Source organism: Olea europaea, chromosome 22 (genome assembly GCF_002742605.1).
Source record: "Olea europaea var. sylvestris chromosome 22, O_europaea_v1, whole genome shotgun sequence".
NCBI lineage: Eukaryota > Viridiplantae > Streptophyta > Magnoliopsida > Lamiales > Oleaceae > Olea > Olea europaea.
The window spans coordinates 4,655,721-4,682,202 of record NC_036258.1 but is presented as its reverse complement, the minus strand read 5'-3'; the positions used below and the strand labels follow the sequence as shown (position 1 = coordinate 4,682,202).

Genomic DNA, 26,482 nt, shown 5'->3' with positions numbered 1-26,482 from the left:
GAGTCTAATTTTTTTAATTATTAATAAATACAACATTTTAGTTACTTAATCATAAATTTTAATTTAGTTTTATTATTAATATATTTTGTAATTAAATTCTTTGAATAAATTAACTGTTGAAATTTTGAAAATAAGAAAACAAAGGAAACCCTATTCATTTGATGTAATGAATTGGAGATAATTAAATCAGATTTTATGGACGTTATAAAATTTTGGTGTGAAAGTTGCACTATTTTAATAAAACGATTTAGAAATTACCTTAATAGATAATTTCTCATCGAACATGACAATGTGTAATAAATGTTCATTACATAGTGTTAAGGTTGATACTTTACATTATTTAAAGTTTTAATTTTTTCTTTTGTTTAATCATTTTTATTACTGTCAAAATCTCTTGAACTGCCGTCGTGAAAGTATTTAATTATTACAAAATTTAAGTGAGAAATCAGTGATTTAGTTGCATGCAATTATTATACATTGTACATTAGATTTTTTATTTTTTATTTTTATTTTTATTTTTACCGTGAATCATACTTTACTTTTACTATATTAGCATGCATCAAACATGACTAGATACATAATGTTAATAAAAAATAATAATAATAATAAATTAATTAAAATCTTCTTCATTATGCCGTTCAATGGATTAAATTTTAGATAGAAGACAATTCAAGTGTTCAGCGGCTCGGCTGTTCTGAATGAAACCCTTTTTATTTCAACCTTCAAAAAACTAACGAGAAAATGGGTTTCTCTTCGAACTATAAAATAGAACAAAACCAGGTAAAGATTGGCTGGAAAGAGAACGGAGGAAAATAGTTTTCATTTTCCTCTCTCTCTCTGAGGAAAAGAAAGTGAAAAATACAGGAAAAATTTTCAACAGCTTGAAAAATGGGTTGTGGGGAATCAAAGCACGCTGTTGCAACAGAAAACGCCATTAGCAAAAGTAAACGCAAGAATTCCAATTCCAACATAATTGCAGAAAATTCTGTTGAAGGGAAGGAAAAGTTGAACAAGGAACCTGGTGTGGACGTAAATGTGGAGGTAAGGGAAAATTTGGAAGGCGAAAAGGAAAAGGAAAATGCCAAAGTAATTGATAACGGAAATGTAGAATCAGGGATGGAGGAAAATGAGAAAGGAAGGGAAAATTCTGAAGATGGAAAGGAAAATGCCAAAGTGGAGGAGGAAATCCAGGGAGCAAATGCCAAAGTAACTGATAATGGAAATGGAAAATCTGAGGAGGAAAACGTGAAAGAAAAGGAACGAAAATTGGAGGCTGCTGTTGTAACCATGGAGGAAAATAAGGAGGGAAAATCTGGCGACATCAGTGTTCATCAAGTTCAAGAACCAGAGGAAGAAAATCTCAAGAGAGAAATGGAATCCATTATTCCTGATGAAAATGCATCAGAAGGGAAAATAGATTTGAATGATGATGTGGAGGGAAAGGAATTTCATCAAGAGGCTAAGGAGGAATCCAAAACTGGTTTGTTTATAATCTCTATTTTACATTATTACGATTCTGTTAATATTTTGTTGCAACTGGCACAAATTTATTTCTTTATTTGAATTTTATTTTCAACGCATTCAAGTCAGATTCATAATTTTCATAAATGGGTGGCGGCAAATACGTTGAAAAAGTTGTTGCATGTTAAGAGACAGACAAATTTCTTTATTTAAATTTTATCTTAAAGGATTCATCAATATTGTAATTTGTTTATCTTTGGCTGCAGAAGACGATATTAAGGTGGAAGAAGAAAAAGAGGTGATAGAAGTAGTGTTGCCAAAAGATTCTGCCACCAAAGGGGAATAGATGGATTGTGAATTTGAAGCTGCTGATTATACCAGACAAGGCTTCTTGACTGCTGTATGAGTTACAAATTATTGTATAATTTACAGTTTAATTGAATATTTAAATATAAATAAATAACTTTTAATGGTTGAAATTTATAGATTAAATTATTATTTTTATAACTATGAGTGTTCGGACCAGTTCATGCGCACCTCGACTAATCCTACAGAGTCCTGAAGTTTACAGTCGAGTATTCACCTCCCTCGCTATGAGGGGACTCCAACTAGTGACCACTCAGGAGTAAATTCAAGGTCTGACCACAGAACTATCCCTCAGAGTTATTTATAGATTAAATTATCGATTAACATGGTATCAAAACATGCGACAATAATCTTTCGTGATGACTTTTAACTCTGTTTAAAACACGAACTTCTTGAGTATAATTTTTTGAAAGATAGCCGAGTCTTCCTCTCAACTCTCATGTTAACTATGGAAAAATAAAAAGAGTGACAAAACATTCGATCCCACCTTTATTGAAAATAAAACTTAAATATATTATTTCGGCTATAATTCAGTTAAAAAATGTGATAGAACTGTTCTATTATGACCATAGATTAACTCTGAAAAATAAAATCAAACTCCATTTCCATCAAAAGTTATACTCCATCTGCCAAGTTCAGCAAAATAAACTGAAATTCAACTTTGTTTTAAGTTAAAAGCTTGGAACACAAAGGTGAAGCAATAAACCAACCACAAAACAATGGAAATTAACTAGTTATTCACATCAAGTATGAATGTTACAATAGTTATGTACAAATACACCTTCTCAGAGGCTATATGCCCCCTTCAGATGGTATCATTAGAGGGAAAAAGTCGATAGGCTATGTGCGGGTTACCTCTTCTGTTAACTCCTAAACAAACTTGACACGGTTAACCTGAGTAAATATCTACAATGCGCTTCCCAGATCATCCAGTTCTGTAATTAATTTCAAATTGGGAGCCGAGAGATCTCTGGATAAGACGAGATTTCCATCAAGATCTTTTCGGACAAATGCAGAGATACGGGGATCCATTATGATTTTGCATGTGCCTGATGTCTCGCATCTCATTTCAACGCCATAGTATGTCAAGTGATCTGAAATACTATTCCCAGCTACTGACCTGAAAAAGGTTTAGGTAAGGTCAGCACCAGCTTTTGCAAATACAGCTGCTTAAATTCCAATTACAAATAACCATGAGCTAAAGGAATTCTGAAGTAAAAAATTCTTTCTTCTATAGAAATGCAAATTTGCAGATGCAGTGGTATAGGTTCCAAAATGTGGTGTTCATCCCAAGCCCAGGCCCTGGCATGGTACAGGTCATGCCGTACAACCTTCAATAAAAATCAAAAGAAAACAGATACTTGGAATGAAAACGGTGCACGGGACCTACTTGAACCATTGATGTAAACGTCATCTTACAGTCATTCAAACAATAAGATTTTATTTGTTTCTATCTTTTGTTTTTAATTGAATTTGTACATGACGGGTAGGCCCAGCACACCTAGCAAATTGTCTCAGGGTGGCCGGTTTTCAATCATGGATAGAGGCTGACTCTGTATGCTCTTAGTGATGTAACATGGGCGTTGATCGACCAAGATAAGAAGCACCAAAGAAGTGAACATTGTATGTTTTAAATCTGAAGTCAAAAATGTAAATAAACTAATAATTTTCTGATATATTCCATTATTTTCTGATGAAATTTCTCATTGTGCTCAGAGGTAATAACTACTTGCCTGCTACACTTTGGGTCTTCCCCAGAATTATCGCAGACCTTCTCAACTGTATAAATTAAACTTCCAAGCCCAATATTGTAGAGCCAGACCTGAAAGGATGAAGATAATATAAATCGAGAAAAAACAACCAGCATAAGTTGGAACAAAAAGATAGAAGTTAGATTTTAGGAACACCCTGAAATAAATTTGATAAGAATGTCGTGCTGTTGTAGTAATTTGAGTAATCTTAGTAGCCAAGAGAAACAACACGTTCAAATAAAAAATTGAATTAAAATGAAAATTACAATAACTTGGGGAAGATTGTATGTTTTAATAAATAAATAGGATAAACGAAAGCACAACATTGAAGGGGAGTGGGAAGGAGTAACAATAGAAGATTTTCCTTATCAACATTTATCTAGAGAAACCTATGAAACTAAAAAATAATAAAGACTAACTTACACCATGTTTCAGCTTACTGAAAATAAAACTTAAACACCCTTAACTCATTATATATGTGCACCATTTAAGGACAAGGATCATGCCACTAAAAACGAAATTAGTGGTATCTATGAATTTTGAGTTACGAAGAACCATTACCTCTCTTGGGAAGTGATGGTATGTCTTTTGACGGAAATAATGGTAGTAAGGGGGCAAATGAGGCACAATATCATGTCCATTGGTGACACGAATGGTATTTGGCACCACTTGGCTATAGTAGGATGCAAAAGCAGCATTGCCGATCCTAGGTTGTCCAAACGTCATGACCTGAACATTCTGCTTCCCAAGAGCAAGCTGAGAGTATGACAAGAAGTTTTTCACTAGAAGACTCGAGAAAATCCAAGAAAATAATACTTACAGCAACAATTACACAAAAACCTGAGATTGAATCTCAAAATTCAATTTCTATAGACATCCAGGAAATTCACAAGTTTTGCATAGAAATAAGAAATTTGGTGATGTGATAATTGATTTAGTACCAAAGGTTTTGAGGTTTAACTTGAGAATTGAAAGAATGCCAATAGAAAGGGATATTGCAAGAATTAGTCATCAATGTTCTCCTTTTTCCTTTTATAAACAAAAATAGCCAGAACAATAGCTATGGCACACACTAACAGCAAATTATATGTCAATTAAGAAAAGGCCCCATATTCAGGAAAGGTATAAAAACAACAGAAAATAATAAGAAAAAGTGGGAGTAAGATAGGTACACTGAGATCGAGTCCACAAAAACCAGCCATCGCCCCACCCATTGAATGCCCAGTCACAATAATATTAATTTTTCCATATGAGTCCATTGCCTCTTTAACCGCATTTAATACTCCAGGCCGTAATGTTGTGTTGTAGTAAGCAGAATAAAATCCATGATGCACCTGAAAGAAAGGAAGTCCAATGACTGTACGCATACCCATATGAACATTCAATACACCTTTACGGAAGAGACATCCAATCACAAAACTTGGTAGTTCTAACCATTGCATTATCGACTCCAGGGTAGTCTATATCAAGCTGCTTCCAGTACAAATCTTCCACCCAATTCTGTATACTGTAAACCCAATTAAGCACAACATAAGGAATAAGCAAACTAGTCACAAGCACACCATGATCATCATGAACTAAAACAAATTGTTGTACTATCTGAAAATGCATATGCCAGGATGATCACAACCAGCATTGGGGAATTATAGATTAAAATATAGTATACAGATGATCATTTTTTTTTATTTCGATGTAAAACAAGTTGATGACACCCCAAATTCCCTTTACCAACTGCTATTTTTGAATTTGGGCCTTGCTCTTAAAAAATGGAAGTTTAAGGACCTAATTGATTTGTGGCCAATAACTTAGGGACCAAAGTGCATTTTTCTGCAAATTTGCAGATTTTAGCCTTTGTTTGGCCCCTATTTTGTAAAGTTTATATTTCTTCAAATTTATTTTCAACCACACATTTCGTGCAACCCACAATTTTGATCAACATTTCCACCTCACATTTCATCAACTTTTATCAAAATCTATTAAAAATCTCATTTATAGCTAGATCAAATAGGGGATTACTGACCAGCTACAGTAACTCCTAAAGAGTGTTTCCTTTTCGGAAAATATTCTTTTTAGTTTTAAAATCATGTCAAATAAGAATCTTCTTATTTCATTGATAAAGGAACATATAAAGCTAGATTTTTATAGATGGGTATGATTTATTTTGTTTATATTTATACATGTTAATATATAAATAAATATATTTATTAGTATAAATTAGGATACGTAAATAAGTATATTTACTAGTATAAAGTGGGAATAATTGTTGTTAATATGAATTAAGGATACTTTTGATTTTAAAACATGGAATGACGTGTGAGCTTGAAGGAAAAAGCTATGATTGGAGACTATTGCCTAAGGAAATGATTAAGGTTTCCAAGAAGGCATTTAACCAACATCAAACCTTAGCAACTATACACATGTGGACAGAAGCCACAAGACACCCCCCAACTCCCTCACACATCACTCCTCCCCCCGCCCCTAGCCCAACAAAATACACACACAAACAAAACACTCATTAAGGTAGTGATTTGTTATTTGAAAAGCCAACAAAAGCCTCAATTTTGTCCCAAATCATTCTCGACTTTCTAAAAATTTTTAAGGGTAAGTACAACATGATGTATGTAAACTATGTATACTTGTTTTTAAATCTTGAAAATCATGTTTATGGGTCCCAAATGAATATGATTATTAATGTTAGCAGGATGCAGGGACCGGAGTTTAGTAGCTCTCCACACATGTAATTTATCACCTAAGTTCCGTAAAATTCTCGTCTTCTCTATATATGTTATCAATTATCTTTTCTTGATTTTTAACACATTATAGATTTTACTAGCTTATCGAGTATCATCTCACCCCTCAGAAACCTAACGGATCGAGGCGGTCAAGCGGGAGATAGCTTATAGGCAAGATATAATAAATGTATTCATCGAAAATTATTTTTTTTGTTATGGATTTAAGTGATTATCATCGAACTATTTTCATATTATGTCAGAAATCGACAGCTTCACTTCATTTTCAAAAGATTAATTTATTGCTATTAATGGCATGGTCATTTATTTTATATAATCCCATATAATTTTTCTTTATGTTTCATACTTGAAACTCTTATGTAAGTTTTAGTGATGCTCAGGAACTTAAGAGTCGAAGCATCACAAAGATGATGCATATTAAGGCAGAGACTGAACTGAAGAAGTACCCTTACAAATTCCTTTTTTTAAATCATTCATACAAAAAGATAGCAATGGAACATTTTAATTCAAGCATCAAATTTGAGGTAAAACATGTAATCATAGAGATGATAAAAACATGAAGCACCAGTATAGGCCAAACCTGCTTTCCTGAGTTCCTCTGAATGCAATGACAATAGCATTAAGATCCTTTGCAACACCAACAAATGCCTGCACAAGATCTTAATAGTTCATAATATACTAATACACGTTCAAAACATGACAAGATAGAAATAAATTTCCCTTAGAAGGGGTTCAGCTAAAAAAAGGGCAGGACTCAGAAGAGCCCATTTTTCCTAACCTGCAAGCAGCGCTTCACATCAATAATCAGGTCAATAATTTCAAATCCCTGCATAGGTCACAATATGACATCATTGCTAAGATCAGATTCTATATAGATGTTCTATGATCATATAACTAACATTAGCATGTTATTTATACTTAATCTTGGCAAATCTTGGCACTATGTCTTGCTCATTACCTTGGTTAAATGATCACATCTTGAGCAAGTCCAAGTAAACAGTTCGGTCAAGTCTGACATATACACCTGCAAGTGCAAGACTTAGTTACGTCGAGAATTCCTCAAAACCTTGTGCGAATAGAATGTCATCATAGTTCTGACCAAACTATATTATTTTATGACTATTATCATTATGCACTTCTAGATAATAGAACTTACTCGATCAAGTAAGCAGACAATAATGATATTAATGATTTGCCCGTTTATTTTTAAAAAATTTACTCGAAATAATTATCACCTTCTAGACTTGTGTAAAATGTTATTTACAACAAACTTACAGCTGAAGCATATTCAACCAATATTCTTGCAAGTGTGTGATTGTAAGTCGCAATATGATGATGATGTTGATGTGTATGCTTCGCCTTTACCTTAAGTTCTGTAACCAGACCAAACACAAAAAAGTAGGCAGCAATTAGTAATTTGTCCCCAAAAAAGGCACTGGAAATAGTAAAGCAGCACACATAAACAATTATTCGGCAGACACTTGGGGAACGCCTTTCATGGGAGCTAGATGAACGGTTCCCTATCTATCATGTGAATTGAATTCGATACCTGAAGCTTCGAACAATAGATATATTTTTTATTAGCTAGTTGACAGGAAGGAAGATAGGATGAATTCTATCAAAACAAACATCAAAACAAATTCTATCCAGAGAACCAAAACAACATCAATTCCATCAATTATTCAGTCGAAAACCATTGGCACAAAGTAATTGAGCTAGTTTTCACAAGAAATAACTCCCAAAATTCTAGTTATTGCCATTCAACATAATTAATCAAAATCCAAATGCTAAATGAATTATCTAACTAAAATCCAAATTTCTTCAGAAAGAATGACCGGTTATCACCTCTACCAGATGAATCGATAATTAAGCATAAGATAATTGCCACAATCATCCAGCCCCTTTTTTCCATTCTCTGCCAAAAAATCAATAAAAATTTTAAATCCTCAAGTTAACACCTCATTAATTACAGAACAAAAATTTCGAAAAAGAATTAAAAACTAACCTAATTAAAGGGACTGCAATGTAATTCAGTTCTCCAAAGTAGATGAATTCCCGGTGATCGTAAAACGACGACGGTTTTCCGGAGGGGGGGCGTGAGAAGAGGAAAAACGACGACGGATTATAACGAGTCGATCTCTTTTAGCTACGTTGAATTCACACAAGAAAATGAGAGGTCTTTTAAACCCCCGGAGAGACTGAAATTCCAAGATTGCCCGGATTGCAGAGACTTTTGCCGGTGGGTTATTGTCTTGGTACGTCGAATTCTAAGCAGGGGTGATTCTGTAATTTCAAGATGGAGATGTTACGTTTAGGTTGCTTAGGACAAGGGCTTTGCTTGGTGGATATATATTTTTTGAATAATGCTGACGTGCCAGAGAAAAACTATCAGAAGGGCTGACCTATCCTCACAGGCATGGGACTCGCTTGAATATAAAAATGTCGATCTCATTGTGCTTGTGCCTGTTCGGTCAGCCCATCTGTTAGGGCTTTCTATTGCTGGAGCACCCTCAATTTTTTTGTATACCAAAGTGTCCCACACTTATATGGGTTGGGATTTGCTCGAATATCAAACACATATTTTTTGTACGTCAAAGTGTCTCACACTTAAATTCGAGTGGGCCCCACCCTATTTAGTTTGCTCAGGATAAGGGCTTAATTTGGTATACATATTTTTCTGTACATCAAAGTGTTCCATACTTACATGCGTATTCGAGCCGATCCCACCCCATGTGAGTATATGGATATCTTGATATACAAAAAATTATGTACAAGTATTGTTATCCTTGAAATAATACCGATATAATGCTTGCACAAGTTCACGTGTATTGCACGTGAATCATATGGAATCATATCATGTTACTTGTACATAATGAAATTATTTAAAGATTTATATACTGATCATATGTCAAAAAGAGATTTGACAAGTTATTTATTTATTTATTTCATTTAGTTGAATAAATTTTTACTCAATCATATTTTACAATATCATGTATATATAAGCAATTATATAAATTATTATGTCTGTGTAACATACCTGTAGAATATATCATATTTTCTTCAGTCCGAAAAGAAAAACAAAAATTATTTGTATTCTCTAGAGACATAAATGACTTTCATAGAAAAGTGTTAGATAAATAACAGTTTATTTTTAATAATTTAGAACTAAATATATAACTTTTATTATTAGTTTATTCAATTTATTGTTAGATCTAATTGGATTGTAGCAAAAAAAAATATTAATAATAATAGGATAATTAGTATATAGCATCATTACCTTTCAGTGCACTATTATTGTGAAAAATATATTTACCTTTCATCTTTTTTGCATTATCACCATTATATCCACATTTCATTGCTCATAAGATTATTTCATCAATTTTCTGAAATGATGAATGCACCACTATATTTAAATAAAACACAAAACAAAAAGAAAGAACTCATTATAGTCCTAAAATTTTTAAAAAGTACAAATTAGTCAAAAAAATTATTAAAAAGGTAATTAGCACACAATGTTCCTATCTTTATTATTGTGAAAATTCTCAATACCTTTTTTTTTTTTTTTTTTCATAATCTATCTCAAATCTGAATAAGGAATGAGAATTTAAGTTGATTCATAATTTTTGTACAAGGGGTTGGCTGATGGAACGGGAGATGAGCCGAGATGCTCGGACTTGACATAGATAAGTTGGGGATGCAGAAGTGAATTCCCACAGCACGTTACTGTATTGTAAGTATAGTTTCAAATTATAGTTCTATATAAACAATATCATGTAACCATATTTTGAAGTTAGTAAATTTTTTGCTTCATACAGTGAACATATGCACATTGTCGACCCACTTAAATTTCATGTATCAGTATTATTGTTGTCTTCTTTTCTATTTTATTGTTCATGTTTGCACAACAAGTTGGTTGACAATTAGCATAAAAATTTGTTACATCACATGGTAGGAATATTATTACACGTCAATAGACATGACAATTAGGAGATTTGTCATGACATGCCTAATAATTATTGAAAATTGAACTTAATTTGTTGTTAGTTCGAATTATGGAAGAATGATCGACTATTAAATTAACACTTAGAAAAAAAAATTAATGAGTTGCATTTTGAGTCATGTTTAGGAAGGGTTATGCAAATATTCAAATTAAACAACCTTAGTTTTGAGCATATTTTCAAGTCTTAATAATATCAAAGTTTTAAACATTTATGGTTGTGACCTAGTTTTCATAATTCTCGATCAAAAAAAGGTAAGATGTATATAAGAATTAAAATATTCATGCTGAATTTTGAATTTCTCCTCGTGGCCTAAACATGAGATCGTGAATTTTAATCGAAATCGTGAATTACTACTAGTTTATTAATTAGCTATCTAGTGTGATATCTTGACTCAAAAAATTATTTTCAAATCCTTTTTTTTTTTTTTTTTTTGGAATTCTCACATTTTACATATTTAATTGCGCAAACTATCCTTCTATCCATTTTCATTCAATTTCTCAATAAAAATTGTGAAATGACAAATATACCCTACTATTTAAATAAAAAAATTAAATTTCTAATTTTTTGATAATTCATTTGGGACTTGCTTGTACTTTTTAAATTTTTTAAAGTTTTTATTTTTTAATAATTTATTTGGGACTCATTTGCAACTTTTAAAAAAATATATAATTTCTAATTTTTTTAATAATTTATTAGAGACTGTTGAATTATTGTTGCAATTAATTTTTTTATTTTTCATTTTGTTTTTATTTAATAGAAGGGTATATTCCTCATTTCGTAGTTTTGTATTGAGAAATTTGATTAAAAAAAATGATACAAATGATGATTTGTCCAATCAAATGTATAATTAAAGGTGAAAATGGCCAAAAAAATGAAGGGTGGGGACTTTTTCACTATAATAGTGAAAGGTTTGACGTTATGTGCTAATTACCAGTTTACTAATTTATTTGGGACTTGTTTGCACTTTTTAAGAATTTTGGGACTATAATTAAATTAGAACATGTTTGGTAGAAATTTTAATTTAATTAACATCAATTTTTTGACCGCTATTTGATTATTTCATTCGTTATTTTTGAATTCTTCTCTCACAGGTAGAACTCATTTTATCTTTAACAGTTAAAAAATCAGTTAACAAAACATTATATCTAGTTATCCATGTTAATAAATAAACAAATAATTGTACTATTAATAGGACCTTCATAATTTGGTCTAGATTGATTTTACATTTTAGCACAAAAACTTACGTTTTGGATAAGTTTAAAAATAAAAGTTGGATCCATTAATAAATTTTACGACATGATGCATGTTAAATTTTAATATGGTCATGAGTTGAAATTTGATCTATTGAGAAACAAATAATGTAATGTAAGTGAGAGTATAAAATAATTAAATTATAAATAGATAAAAAATGAATGGATAATAACTTAAATGGTACATTTGGATATCTTGAAATGCGTGAATAAACATTGACTTGAGTGTTTATGAAAAAATTATAAAATTAATCCAAACCTAGGTTTTAAGTAATGAACGACAACATTCAAATTTCTTTAAAAGAAATAGAAAAATAAATTACTTTAATTTTACTTTGATGATTGATGTTTTGAATATTTTATTGAGTATATGTCAATTTAGCATCACGTACACAAAATCCTTTGTGCAACAAATTACTTTAAAGAAAAAAAATTAAATTTAGCGTAATATACCGGACCTTTATGAGTATCTTAAATGGAAATTTGAAAACTTTAGGACTAAATTTGAATTTCTTGAATTCTTGAGGGGTCAAGGTGAAAATTATAAAAAATATTTAGTCAAAGGAATGTTGAAATCTAGAGCTATCTGTGAGAATATGAGTTATTTGGGCAGTGAAAATAAAATTTGAAAAGTTCATGACCAAACTGCAATCCAAGAAAAATTACATGTTTATGAATTCTGGACCTCAGGTAGTCCTTAATAATATCATGTTTGAGGTTCGGAGGCATTGATGAAATTCTGGTAAGTTTGAGGATTATTTGAAATTTTACAAACTTCAGGGACAAAAATGTAATTTTGAGGGAAAATTACAATTTCGTGATTTTCAAACCTTCGAGAACTTGCTCGGATAAAGCAAAGCAAAGCAAAAAGGAGCCGATTATATAGTATATTAAAAGCTGAAGAAACCACATTCTTAGCATCAAAGAACGCATTAAACGAAGAATTCTCTATCGACACAAGATTGGCCCTAGGCCAAAGCCAACTAGGCAATAGTCTAGGGCCTTAAATCAAATTTGCCTCAAAATGAAATTCAATACATGTAAAAAGGCCAAATTAAAATACTAATTTGTAAAAGATGTATTAATTAAATATTAATTTAACTATAAATTTTTTGATCGATTCTAATTAGGGCTAGTCATCGTTCAGTTCTAAAGAGAATCGAATCGAACCCGAAATTCTCGGATATTTAGTAAGTGAAACTATCATGTCCAAATTTAATTATGGAACCGTTCGGCTTCGAGTTCGGTTCCATTCAATTCAATTCGGTTCGATTCCCAGGTCCGTACTATAATTAATTTTTTAATATTTACGAAATTACATTAATTCAACTAATAATATATTCAATCTTAACTTTTACAAAGTAACGTAATCTAATCATATGTATCTTTTGCGTCTTTCTTTGTTGAGTTCTTCATAAATTTGATTGTTAAAATCATTGGAAGAGAAAGATAGCAAACTCAAAATAATTAAGAGAGACGTTGTCAAACTTCAACTCTATTTCTCCAAAACGGTAGAAAATGGCACTACGGTAGAGTAACAGATTTGGATAAATTTTAAGTCAATTTGATTGAGTTGGCTTTGACTGGAAATTAGAAATAGGAAAAATCATATTTTTGGGTTTAAACTAAATTAACTAGTTAGCAAATTTATTTAGGCAAAATAAAATAATTTGGATGATTTAAAATAAAGTAATTAAAAAAAATTAAGGAGATTTGATTTTTATTCGGTTCTCCGGTTCTTAATCTAGAATCGAGAACCAAACCGAACCTGTCGATTCTCGATTTAGATACCCGTTCAAGTATTTAATTTAAGAAGAACCGCTCGATTCGAGAATTTTGTCCAGCCTTAATTCTAACTTGGTTCTATTTTATCTAAAATAAATTTTTTTCGAGTTTAATGTACATAATTAATGACGAGTTACGAAATGAGTCCAATATTATTACGGTAATATGATTTAATTTGGTAACTAATATTAAATATCAAGTAATTTACTTTAATGAGTTATAACTCGAATATGGTTTAAGGAAAAATTCAACAGTCAAAGGTTAAGTATGACAAATTTAATTTTCAAACGTCAAGTTTCAAAACACAAAACTCAGATATTAGCTAATGAATTAAAAATATTTATTAATTAAATTTAATAATGTCACAAATATACAATTAATGGTAGCATATACATAAATATATATATATATATTACAACTTTTTTACCTGTCACATATTGTCAAATTAATTGGTCACAGATTATTTCGAGATCACAAATCAAAAATTTTTACGTCGCAATTTATTTCATTGGTCATAAATCAAAAAAATTATAGACTACGGTTTACTATCGATTACAAATTTTCAAATTTGTTGGTCACAAATTATATTTTAGTCACAAGTTATCAAATTTTAAGGTCACAACTTAATACTTGATTACATATAACTAAATAATTGGCTCACCGCCACCAACACTATCGTCATCACCATTTACGACCACCCTCATCAACACCACTACCATCGCACTACCACCACAGTCAACACCTCCATCTGTACCTCCAACAAAAATTGCTACCAGATTTACCATCATGCCAAATTTAAAAGCCCAAAAAAAACCCCCAAAAATGTAGATCGATCCACTACACTACCACCATTGCCGCCACCACCTCACCACCAACACCTCAAAAATCACCATTTAGATCACCATCACCTCCACCGCTATATCCAAAAACCTAACAAATCCCCAAAAGCGCCGAATGCACAAAAGTGCGGTGGTTATGCTGTAGTCGAACGCCCAAAAATCGCAATCACATATTCTTTTAGGTCACAAACTAACCAATAGTCACAACACCCAAACAATGATCACACTCTTCCTTTCCACTCCACTACTGCCGCTATCACCACCACTACGACCACTACCACAATCGCTACCATCACCATCACACCGACATCAACTCACCATCACCGCCAACAGCGCCACCCTACAATTCTAAAACAGTCACCACACCCACATCAACCACAAACCACCATTACAACAATCACACACACCACAACAACCATCAGCCACACAAGCCACCATAACCATTGGAAAAATCAAACTCAGAAATTAGAAAAAAAAAAGAGAGGGGAGAAAAGAAAATAACAGATTTGCTGATGAGCAATCGCCATTGTCTAGTACCAGATCGCCTAGTGCGAAGGAGCGCTGCTATTGCACCGTGATAATAGCCGGAGTGGGTGTGCCATCAAGAGTCATCGGAGTGGTTGCATCATGAAGAGACACCGAATGTAAATTATGGATTGAAAATGATTTATTAAGCAGGAGTGGATGGGTTTGGTGGGTGGGGATATGTAAAGTTATTTACTTTTGTAATAGTGTTATTATTAATTACCTGATTTGTGCTTAAGTAAACTTCTCACCTGATTTAAGAATATTGATTTTTAAAATCTTGGTGGGATGTAATTTCCCCTTTGGGTTATTTAAAATATTTTTTTCTCGAGTCCATAATATGCCATTTATTAAGAGTTTCAAAATGAGTCCAATATTGATAAGGTAATTCTCGATCCTCCAATAAATACATATATAGTCCAAATACTTTATTTTCATATTTAGTTCCTCAAAATCTCAAATTCATTAAGATGTTTCTAATCAAAATTATTAGAATCTAGTTATGTTTCTTATCACTAAATAATTCTAACTCATCGTGTTATAGTCTAAAAATATATATTTCTGAATATTTTGGAATCTAGTCCCTAATTTTTGCACTTTTTGTAGCTGAAAATCATTGTTCTTCTTACGAGTCATCCTTACAATACTCTCAGGACTTCAAATTATGGTTCTTAAACTTTCTCATGATATCTACATTTCACCTTACTTGAGTTTTCCCAAATAATAATTCTGGAGATTACTATTTAAACTCTAATATTATTTTTTTTCCTTCAATGGGATAATTTTACTAAATATTGTATTATCCTAGTCTCTCGAGTTGTCGAGATTGTTTTACTACTCTATCTTTTGGATGGTACTAAGACATCATTTAAAATATAAATATATAATTTATTTACATATTTAAGTATTTTTACACTTGTAAAAAAATTTACGTTTAAATGTCTCATAATAATGAGTCATCTAGAGCAGGGGTAGACCTAGGAAGATAATTCAATTGGAACGAGACAAAATTATGTAAAAATTATGGATTAAAATTATGAACTAAAAATTATGTGGACTACTTTGTAAATGTCAAAAATTAAGGGCCCAGGGGGTGCAATTGCACCCACAGTGTCCTTCCTAGGTCCACCCTAGCCTAAGGCATCAAAATTTTTAGTATAAACCCTATATTAACATGTTCGTCCAATGCATGCATTGGGGATTATATAATCTCCAAGCAAACATGTCCCATTCTTTTGAAGAGTTGATGATTTGAGTCACGCAATTTTCACTCTATCCATGATTTACTTTGTTAGACCATGTGGTCATTATCTTTTTGAAGCATAAGTATTTTGAGTAGGTTAATCATTTTTGTATCACATGTAATTAAACGAACAAGAAGGCTTGTTTTAGTATTGTAAATTAAGCCCTCGTTCGGCCCCCATTTTGTGGAAATGAAAATGGTTGGAATAGTATTTTTTTTTTTGAAAAATTAGCGGTTGAAAAAGAAGGAAAAATTATCGGTTAACGTATAATATTGGCCACGTTTATTTTCCATTCTTTAGCCACAAAAATATAAATATGACCGTTATTCATTACATCAAGCCATCATATTTGACTTTATTTCTCTTGTGTGGGTCCCGTAATGACTATGTTTTTTTATTTTCATTCTTATAAGAATGAGAATCAAATGGGGGTATTATTTTATGAAAAATTGTGTGGTTGAAAATATGAGACAAATTGAAATGTAATGGAATGGAAATTAATAAAGGTCAAACGAGGGCTAATTTGCATTTAGGGTTATTATTGTGTAGGGAAAGTTGTTATTCTGTTGTAGCTAGCAATATTTCACTGACTAGTATGTGTTGAAGGGACATGTTATGTATTCCACATGGTTGTATGGAAAATATTTATTGATTTACACGTTGGTTAAGTTTAAAGTTGGGTCAAAAAAACGTCTTAAAGTAGGAAAGTCAAAGAATAGTTATTAAAACCGGCCAGTCCAGTTCAAAAATTGGCAAATCAAATTGTGATCTGGTCCAGTTGATATTATTGGTAGATTTAGCAAGTGAACCAGTGAAAGATCAATTGAACCGCCCAAAATCATGGTCATGAACTTGGAACTGGTTCACAGATCCACCGATTGAACCGCAACTCGGTGACCCAATGATTTTTTCTAGTCAATGAAATGGGTCGGGTTTGATAACTATGAGTCAACGTTAGCCTTGAAGTTGATTTCGACATGCAAATGGCGTTTTATCATCGATACAATTCAAGTTTTGAATACACTAGAATGATTCGGAATGGAGCATCTCATTTGTTTTCTCTAAAAGTTTCTACTACATTGGTGCAATAAAGCATAATCCAACGTGTGATTTATTAGCACTTTTAGGATTATCGTCGTTCATCTTTTAGAAGGAATAGTTACAAGATAGAGCAATTTACACATTCCCAAAACCTTAAAAACCCAAATAGTGATCCTTGAGAAGCCAAGAAGCACATGCCTTGATCTTCTTTGTCTTAGAATGCTTTTGTAAAAGTCACATTCTTTTTTACAAGCTCTATCTTGTATTTCATTTCCTATTTCTCACCGGCTTATTCTCATTATTTTTCATCCATTGATCTCCCTGCTTTCTCAGTTATGTATTCTAGGATGTATCACTAGTAAGTCTAGAAATGTAGGCCAGCTAGATCAACATAATAAAAACATAATATACAATCCTATCAACTTCTAAGATTATTTTTTCTTGTCCGTAGTTGAAGTTGAAGGATGCAAAAAATCGTACTCCAAGTTGTTTATAAACTACATTGGTGCATCATATGTGTATGTCTTAAGGATAAAATTCGACAGTTGAATATATTGGAATTTTGCAGGAAATTTTGTATTATTTGGTGAATGGAAAATTAAGTCAAAATTTAAATCACTTAAATACGTGAATTATTGGAAAAGTGCGTAGAATATTATGAAATATTCTAGAAATTATTTGGCTGAAAATATGTCTTTCTATATGAAAGATTATGACATTTGACATTTTCATTTTTCAAGAGACATGTCTCTTTAAATATAGAGACTAATTCCAATGGTTGTATCATTTCCATAGATTGTGTCTTTTGAGACAAACATTTTCAACATCTATATATTGACCCCATATGTTTGGATTTATTTATTCAAAAATTTCATTCCATTCCATATTTTACACTTTACTATGCATAAAACACTTTGTAGAAGTGATTATCTTTTACATCAAAATCATGATTATGGTAGGGAAGGAATTCCGTTCGAGTTCGCTGGTTGAAGTCATTTGGAGTGCTCCTATGGTTTGACGTAGTCGTTATATCTTGGGAAATGATTGTCGGAAAACCGTTAGCACCAATGCGGGACAAATTCATCTTAAAGAAATAGTTATACACTTCTTGGCCAATAGCATCACTTGCATCTAATTTTTTCTTATTTCTGATTTCATTTCTTCATACTTGATTTCAGAAAATAATTAATTTTATTTATATGGTATATACAAGGTTCGAAATGAAGAATCACATGTTTTAATTCAAGAATGAAAATGGTCAGATTTGATAATCATTGGTTAGTTTCTCAAACTCCATTTCGGTAAGTCGAAACCTTGTTTCAATTTCGTGAATATGTAAGTTACGTTTTGTGAATATAATATGCATATTTGAATCGATGTATCCCCCAACAATCTTAAAATGAATTTGTCTTCATGCATTTACATTTTTCATTATTCTGTTTGCATGAACAAAGTATTAAATGGATTGGATGATAAAATCTGATTGAACAAACTTGACACCGATTTATGTTTTATGCTCAGTGAGGTCCTGTGTAACTTTTAGAAAAAAAAAAAAAGAACTGATGCATACATGAGAAACTATTATGTTATTATATGAATTGTGTCTTAAGTGTTCTTGCCATCCATTTGTTTAGTATATGATGAAAGTGAAGTATTATATATTGCACATAGTTGCAATTGTTAATCAATATATATGACTGTCAATACATATCTTTCCATAAATTAGTCAAGGACTATAAAGTTGTTTTATTTTGGAAAAGTGCATGTGGTTTTTAAGGTAATTTATTAAATGCATTTTCAAATCCAATTTTGTATTCACATAAACTCGACACCGATTTATGTTTTATGCTCGGTAGGGTTATGTGCAACTCTTAGAAGAAAAAAACTGATACATACATGAGAAACTATTATGTTATTATATGAATTGTGTCTTAAGTGTCCATGCCATCCATTTGTTTAGTATATTATGAAAGTGAAGTATTATATATTGCACATGGTTGCAATTGTTAATCAATATATATGGTTGTCAATACGTGTCTTTCCATAAATTAGTCAAGGACCATGAAATTTGTTTATTTTTAAAAACTGCATGTGGTTTTTAAGGCAATTTATTAAATAATGAATCTTCATTTTCTAAATACATTTTCAAATCCAATTTCGTAATCTATCATCAACTTGATTATCCTATCAAATAATATGACATATATATTTATTTAAATAGGATCTATATATGTTGGTCATTGGTACAAATCCAATGTTATTGGAATAGATGCCAACTAATTGTGAAAGTATATGAACTTTCATAACTATTCTTTTATTGAAATATGAAATATGACATGGTAAATTAGTTAGTTATATTTTCATATCTTGTTAAAATTATACTAACTTTGATTAATGTTGATAGCCTCATTTAATCCTATGGAATTAAGTGAGATGACTTTTGTACCAGTTATATTTGCATAAAGTATGACAAAATGTAATTTGTCCTAATTTGATTACTTGGAATTGGTGGAAAATTATGTAGAATATTATGAAATATTCTATAATCAATTTAGATAAAAAAGTGCGTCATTTCATATGAAAAATCATGACTTTTGATATAATTATTTTTCAATAGGTATGTCTCTTCATGGAGATTATTTCAAGAGGTGTGTCCTTTTGTAAAGGCTGTGTCTCTTGAGAATGCAACTTTTCAACCTATAATTGATTCGTTTATTTAAGTTTGAAAATGGTGAATATGTACCTTATTATTTGACATGAAATAAAATTATCATGTGAAATGTCATAATGTGATAAGAGAAGTTGCAATTCTTGTGAATCAAGATGCTTAGCCCTCTTCACTATTGAAATTGACTTCAATCGTGAGACCAATTAAATTGGTTTATATTTGGAAAGCATTGCTGGTCTATATGATGACCTTGATTTAATTTGGATGATCAAATTAAAATAATTGGATTGAAGTACGTTATATACAACTTTAATTGAAATTAATTGTAAGTCAACGACCACTATTTTAAAAGTATTTAGACTTTCACGAAGCACTCGATATGGATATTATCTGAGAGATAAATGAATAGAACTATAAAAGAGTTGCTGAATTCTAAGTTCAAGTATAATCCAAGAATGTGGGGGGTTAAATTTAATGCTTGTGAACTTGAAATGGAAAGTTCAAAACTTGTGGATACAACATTACTAAATTGTATATATATTCCTAACTGAGGAATTGTGGAGGTAACTCAATTTAACAGTTACGTTTGCTTCTATCTTATAATCAAGAACGACATCTATGAAGGTGGAAAGATAGAAAACCCTTATACTAATTATAAGAATAATATATACTAAGTCTAAAGTGGATGAAATGAGTTGTAAAGTCGATTATGACGTTTGTTTAGACATGCAAGAACAATTGGAATATATGAAGAATATTCATAAAGTTCAAATGTATGGTAATATTTTAATGATGATATTGAATACTCATGATTCTGAAATCCACTAATAAAAGTGATTAACTAGTGTAGTATTTAATAGAAATCATCTAACAGTATCTAGAAATTGATAAAGCTTTAGATAAAGCTAATGATGCATATATTTTCATGAGAGGATTTCTTGATGGCGACAATTTGTATCTATCAAATAAATCGATCATTGGCTAGCAATATTTGATAAGATACTAAGTCACATGTAATGGTAGGTCTAGATGTATAAGTCATGGACGTAATACCATTAAGCAAATGATTTCAGTAGTGTAAACTAATGGTACCTTTAAGAGATTTATCGAGAGATCAAGTATACTGCATATCGAAAGGAATGAGATTGAAACCTACTACGTTAGAGTCTTTATAATGGTAACCTTACCTTATTGACTGGAGATCCCAAGATCTTGGTTCAAAGGGACTATTAAGTTATGAGGATTCCATGAAACACTAAGAAAAATAACTTTCTAACTCATTCCTACGATATTAAAGTGCTTTCTGGAGAGTTGCAAGAGGTTAAGATAATCTTTTAATAATTCCTATATCTTGATTAAGTCAAGTGGAGTAGGGCATATTCTTAATAGGAGGTCACCTATGTGAGTGTGAAGTGGGGCCGCTACGATGAGAATTATTTAAGGCTTAAATTCTCTAAACACTTGCAGAACCAAGAAGAGTTCAGGGCAAAAATGAACCAAGTTATGAGAACCATGAACGATTTAGGGAAGACATTGTGTGAGTATCGTTGTCTTGGCTTACACTAAAGGCTGAATAGTTCAAGACATCACGTTCACCAATTAGTCGAATAAGTCCGATGGTATTTCACTAAGGGGGATTTAAGGCCAAAAGTTACCATCCCTGATGCAGTATTTTTCGCTCTCTCTACTAGTGTCCGCATAGATATTTGCATTAATTTTTATTCATGTGGGGGATTGTTGGAATTTTGCTGAAAATTTTGTATTATTTGGTGAATAGAAAATTAAGCCAAAATTTAAATCACTTAAATACGTGAGTTATTGAAAAAGTGCGTAGAATATTATGAAATATTTTAGAAATTATTTGGCTGAAAATGTGTTTTTTTATATGAAAGATTATGAGTTTTAGTATTATCATTTTTCAAGAAACATGTCTCTTTAAATATAGAGACTGATTCCAATAATTGTGTCACTTCCATCGGTTGTGTTTTTTAAGACAAATATTTTCAACATCTATATATTGAATCCATATGTTTGGATTAATTTATTCAGAAATTCCATTCCATTTCATATTTTACACTTTGCTATGCATAAAATACTTTGTAAAAGTGATTATCTTTTGCATCAAAATCATGGTTATGGTAGAGAGGGAATTCCGTACGAGTTCACTGGTCGAAATCATTTGGAGTGCTCCTATGGCTTAACGTAGTCGTTGTATCTTGGGAGATAATTGTCGGAAAACCGTTACACCGATGCGGGACAAATTCATATTAAGGAAAGAGTTATACTTACCTCGGCCAATAGCATCACTTGCATCTATTTTTTTCTTATTTTTGATTTCATTTCTTCATATTTGATTTTAGAAAATGATTAATTTTATTTATATAATTTATGCAAGGTTCGATATGAAGAATCATATGTTTTAATTCAAGAATGGAAATGATCAGATTTGATAACCATTGATTAGTTTCTCAAACTCCATTTCAATAAGTCCAAACCTTGTTTCGATTTCGTGAACGTGTAAGTTACGTTTTGTTAATATAATAAGCACATTTGAATTGATGTATTCCCCAACAAAATACAAAAAACATTCTTCAATATGCAAGTTTGGACTGTTGTTCTCAACAAAACTGGCCTTTGAGATTGTTAAGCGGCAGGCCACTTATGCGCACTTGCTTCCGTACTTTAGTTCAGTGCCCTTTTGTAGGTGAATCAGTATATGACCCAAATTGCTTCGACAGATACGAAAAGTAGAAAAAGCTGAAGGGCTTTCCAAATGTTGAGATTTCTCCATACAAGGCTTTGTTCATTGGTAAATATATCCTTTACATTTGGATCGATGTGAAAAGAATGGAGTTCTTCTAATTATTTTTGGTCGATTCTTGATCGAGTACACTATTTAGAGAGGTTTTTTTTTTTTAAATATTAAAAAAGAGGGTCTTTTAGAAGATATCTTAAAAGATGTATTTTCATCTTGTAGCACATAGAAAACCGGCAAAACCTCAACGCAAAAGGAAGCCCCAATAGCATGCGATTCTAATGTGGGAGAATGTGATTCCCTCTACATTTACATTTTTGTCGCGTTTATTAGATGAATAGTGATAAGAGTTGAATTCAATTTCATTATCTTCTCTCAAATTATAATACAAGTGTATTAAACGATGAAGAGCCTCTCTTTTTTTCTTTTTTTTTATTTTGGCGGAATTATTGCTCTTGTTAGAAGAATTTTTTGAAAAAATTACCGTAGACTAGCTTCCAAAAAATTTATTCAAATTTGTTCAAAAGCATATTCTTAGTTTTATAAACAATTTTGAACTTTTCAAAAACACTAACAAATGAATCAAAATATAATAAGAAGTCGTTTATGTGTCTCAGCTATATGTGTGTGTGTGTATATCTCGTAATAATATGCATGGCAAAAAGTAAAGAGGATAATGTTCTAAGGGGACCTCGTCAATTTATGACAATTGCAACATTCTTCATACGTAAGACCTAAAAATGACATCAACTTTATTAGCTATTGCACAAACAAATTTGAAAACCAATTACCATTTTCTTTAGGAAATAAAGAAAAACATATAATTAGAAGTTACGTGACAAGATAAAGGCTTACAAGAGAGGACTTGAAATTGAGAATGATAAGTTTTACTCGATAGTCTAATTAAAAGAAAACATATTAGACACTTAAAAAATGCTTTGTGTTGGGCTCGTCATCTCCCTTCTCTTTTTTTCCAAACTTAAGAAGATCTGTTTTTTAGTAAATTTTGATAAAAGTTGATAAAATGTGTATTTGAAAAACTAATTAAATTTGTGGATCCTACAGAATATGTTGTTGAAATTAATTGTTAATTTTGACTTAAATTTTTATCGACTTTTTAAGCTACATCAAACAGAGGATAAGCGTAACAATTAACTAAAAAATTTATTATTATCACGTGTTACCCATGTGATTACAAAATTCTATCCTATTATTGTTTGTGGCTTTCCATTTTCATTTGGGAACTAGATGCCACGAATCTTGTTATGGAGAAAAGAGATCCGAATTGGATAAATCCGATTTCCCTCTCCAACTCACAAGATTCTTCCTAGAAAGATACATCACAAAGTTATTTGGATCACATTTTGATCTTCTTATTGATTGCAAGCATATAATTTTCATGGGAAGAAAATAAATTTTATATAATTCAATTGCCTAAAACTTATTTGTCTGAAAATTATCAATTAAATGTGTTTGATTAATTCAATTTTCAACATAAAAATTATTATACTTGTTCTATTTTTATTGATGGGTAGATGAGAGAGAGTGGATAGATAAAAGAGAGAAAAAGATAGTGAATTTCCTAAAAAAGAAAATGCTACTTCCCTTAAAGAAAATATTTTTCTTGATTTTGAGGAAAATATGGTCACATGACCAAAAGTAGAAAAGTATTTTTCATGAAAAAATGTCAAGTCAAACAGCACAAAAGTAGGAATTTGAATGGAGAAACACATTTTTCAGAGAAAATATTAGCAATCAAACGCATCTTTAAATTTTTTAATAAATTACCCACACAAATACAAAATATATTATTTACAAAAATCGAATGTTAGGATAAATGTCTAAAAATTGATCAAACTCCTTCTCAAATAGATTCGAACCTATAATCGATCAATTTATAACAATCAAATGAGATTATTTATTTATTTTGAGGAAAATGACCTCAAGGAAGTAGTTTTTCGTTATGCTAAACTGAATTATATAAATGGATAAGTATAATCGGGTACAAGTGACACAACAACCAAATGAATAGAATCAACCCAATTCTGAATAATCAAGGAAGAAGTAATGAAAGAAGAAAGATTATAAATTATTTTCGTTATATAAGAACAGGCGAAGACAATAATAACAACCCTTCCATAAGAGAGCTGTGTTAATGTACTAGGAGCAAAGAATTACGTTAATTGTACATTATTTGTGTACACTTGAATGATATTTGAATATGTAGCAAAACTGGGGTATTGTTTTAAGTATTAGAAAAAAAAATTAAAATAAATGAAGAACTGAATGTAAATCTTTATAATTAATTTTTTTATCATATAATAATCATTTAATGATAGATTAAATCGAAGCCGTACAAAAGTTGAGTATGTGACAATATCCGTATGCAGAGATTCGTTATTGTGCAACTTTTGCGGTACGACACATCAATCCCTATCAAATCAAACATCAAATTTTACTACAAAAGAATTCAAAATCAAAATAATCTAATCTAAACAAATTCCTTCAAATCCAATGTTATCCTCGCCTTTGCCAGATAAAAACTTGTCCCCACAAAAATTCTATATAAATGTCCCCATGCAGTTTCCATTTTCCTCACAGCAAAACCAAAGTACTTCAGTACTCTCCTAGCTTTCTTAAGTAAGTACACCAAAAAAATAAGCAATATTCTAACTTTTTTGTAAGTACTTTTGTGTTGCATCAATGGATAGGGTGAGCAGTATTGTGTCAGAAAATCCAGTGGTGATCTTCAGCAAGAGTTCATGTTGCATGAGCCACAGCATCAAGTCTCTCTTCTGCGATTTCGGCGTAAACCCGGCAGTTTTCGAACTGGACGAGATCCCGAGAGGCCGGGAAATCGAGGCAGCTATGTCGAGGCTTGGCTGCAACCCGACCGTCCCGGCGGTGTTTATCGGCGGCCAATTTGTTGGTGGAGCTAATGAGGTCATGAGTCTTCATCTCAAGAGAAAATTGAAGTCAATGCTCAAAGAGGCTGGTGCTTTATGGGTTTAAAAATTTTTTGCACCTTTCTTTTCAAACTATCCGGCACTAATAATAATAATAATAATTAATTAATGCATTTCTGTTGCATTAATTTGATGGTAGTAAGAAGTCGGATTAGAGTGTAGTTTTAGAGTTGAGAGGGCATGAAGTTTTCCTAACCATACTAACTAGCAATAATGTGTGCTTGTTAAATAAGCAACTTTTTTTGCTGAAGCTACTTATGCTTTTGATTAGTTATAATAAACTTCATGTTTGATTACTTAAAATCTTTTTCATAGCACGTTCAGCGTGTTGAGCACGTTCGATCCAACAAGCATGAGGAGAACGAAATCACAAGTTTTATTAAAAATGATCTCTTCTTCATTTGAACATGTTATAAGCTCATCTAATTTATCGAAGTAATCATTTATAATTTGAATCATGTTACAAGCTCATCTATTTTTGAGCCTTTAATTTCCTTTTATCATTTTTATAACAATTTTAGTGCGTTTAGTTGCAATTGATTCGATGGATCATATCAAGTCAATCTTGTCTAGTTTAACATAACAAACATGCTCTTTAAAGAATGTTTAGTGTATAATTGGTCTCGAATGGAGTTCAAAAGACTATATATTTGAAAAGTTACACTATTTTCTCCTTTTTGAATAAGTTTTATATGTTTGTGAGTATATTCAAATCAACAAGTCTAAATATACCATTCGCAAATTTTCTCAAAATGTTATTTTCTTTGATCATATTTAAATAATTTAATTTACAATACCAACACATGGTCTTAGAAGATGATTAGTATCTCAAATCGCCCTAGAGTTGATATCTGCCGTCCACCCAATGATTCATTAATACATCATTTTAAATTAACGTATTCAATTTTTTTTTCAATCTCACATTATGCGACAATTAATTATTGGATTTGAACAACAAATCTTATCTCCTTATCCGAGGCCAAGTTCGAAAAGCTTGACATAAAAATCACTTGAAATATTTGTTCCATAGTAAATATTTTACAAGAAGAGAATCTGACATCATCACTATGCTAATGCGTG

At 31.3% G+C, this 26,482-nt stretch overlaps 3 protein-coding genes across 3 annotated transcripts; 2 read left to right on the top strand and 1 right to left on the bottom strand.

Annotated features, from left to right (window-relative positions):
* Positions 1–733: 733 nt before the first annotated feature.
* On the top strand, positions 734–1,940 carry LOC111371212 (high mobility group nucleosome-binding domain-containing protein 5-like). Its single transcript, XM_022993107.1, has 2 exons — positions 734–1,480; positions 1,728–1,940. The coding sequence occupies exons 1-2, from the start codon at positions 889–891 to the stop codon at positions 1,805–1,807; spliced, it is 672 nt and encodes a 223-aa protein (XP_022848875.1). The 5' UTR covers positions 734–888; the 3' UTR covers positions 1,808–1,940.
* A 580-nt stretch (positions 1,941–2,520) lies between these two features.
* Positions 2,521–8,634, bottom strand: LOC111371462 (lipase). Its single transcript, XM_022993465.1, has 11 exons — positions 8,334–8,634; positions 8,174–8,243; positions 7,604–7,701; positions 7,287–7,352; positions 7,107–7,154; positions 6,909–6,976; positions 5,013–5,085; positions 4,751–4,912; positions 4,140–4,334; positions 3,561–3,649; positions 2,521–2,947 (listed from the first exon to the last, which is right to left on the bottom strand). The coding sequence occupies exons 2-11, from the start codon at positions 8,238–8,240 to the stop codon at positions 2,734–2,736; spliced, it is 1,080 nt and encodes a 359-aa protein (XP_022849233.1). The 5' UTR covers positions 8,241–8,243; positions 8,334–8,634; the 3' UTR covers positions 2,521–2,733.
* Positions 8,635–25,025: 16,391 nt separating this feature from the next.
* Positions 25,026–25,705, top strand: LOC111371461 (monothiol glutaredoxin-S2-like). Its single transcript, XM_022993464.1, has one exon. It carries the CDS (start codon positions 25,140–25,142, stop codon positions 25,446–25,448), a length of 309 nt encoding a protein of 102 aa, XP_022849232.1. The 5' UTR covers positions 25,026–25,139; the 3' UTR covers positions 25,449–25,705.
* Positions 25,706–26,482: the final 777 nt, after the last annotated feature.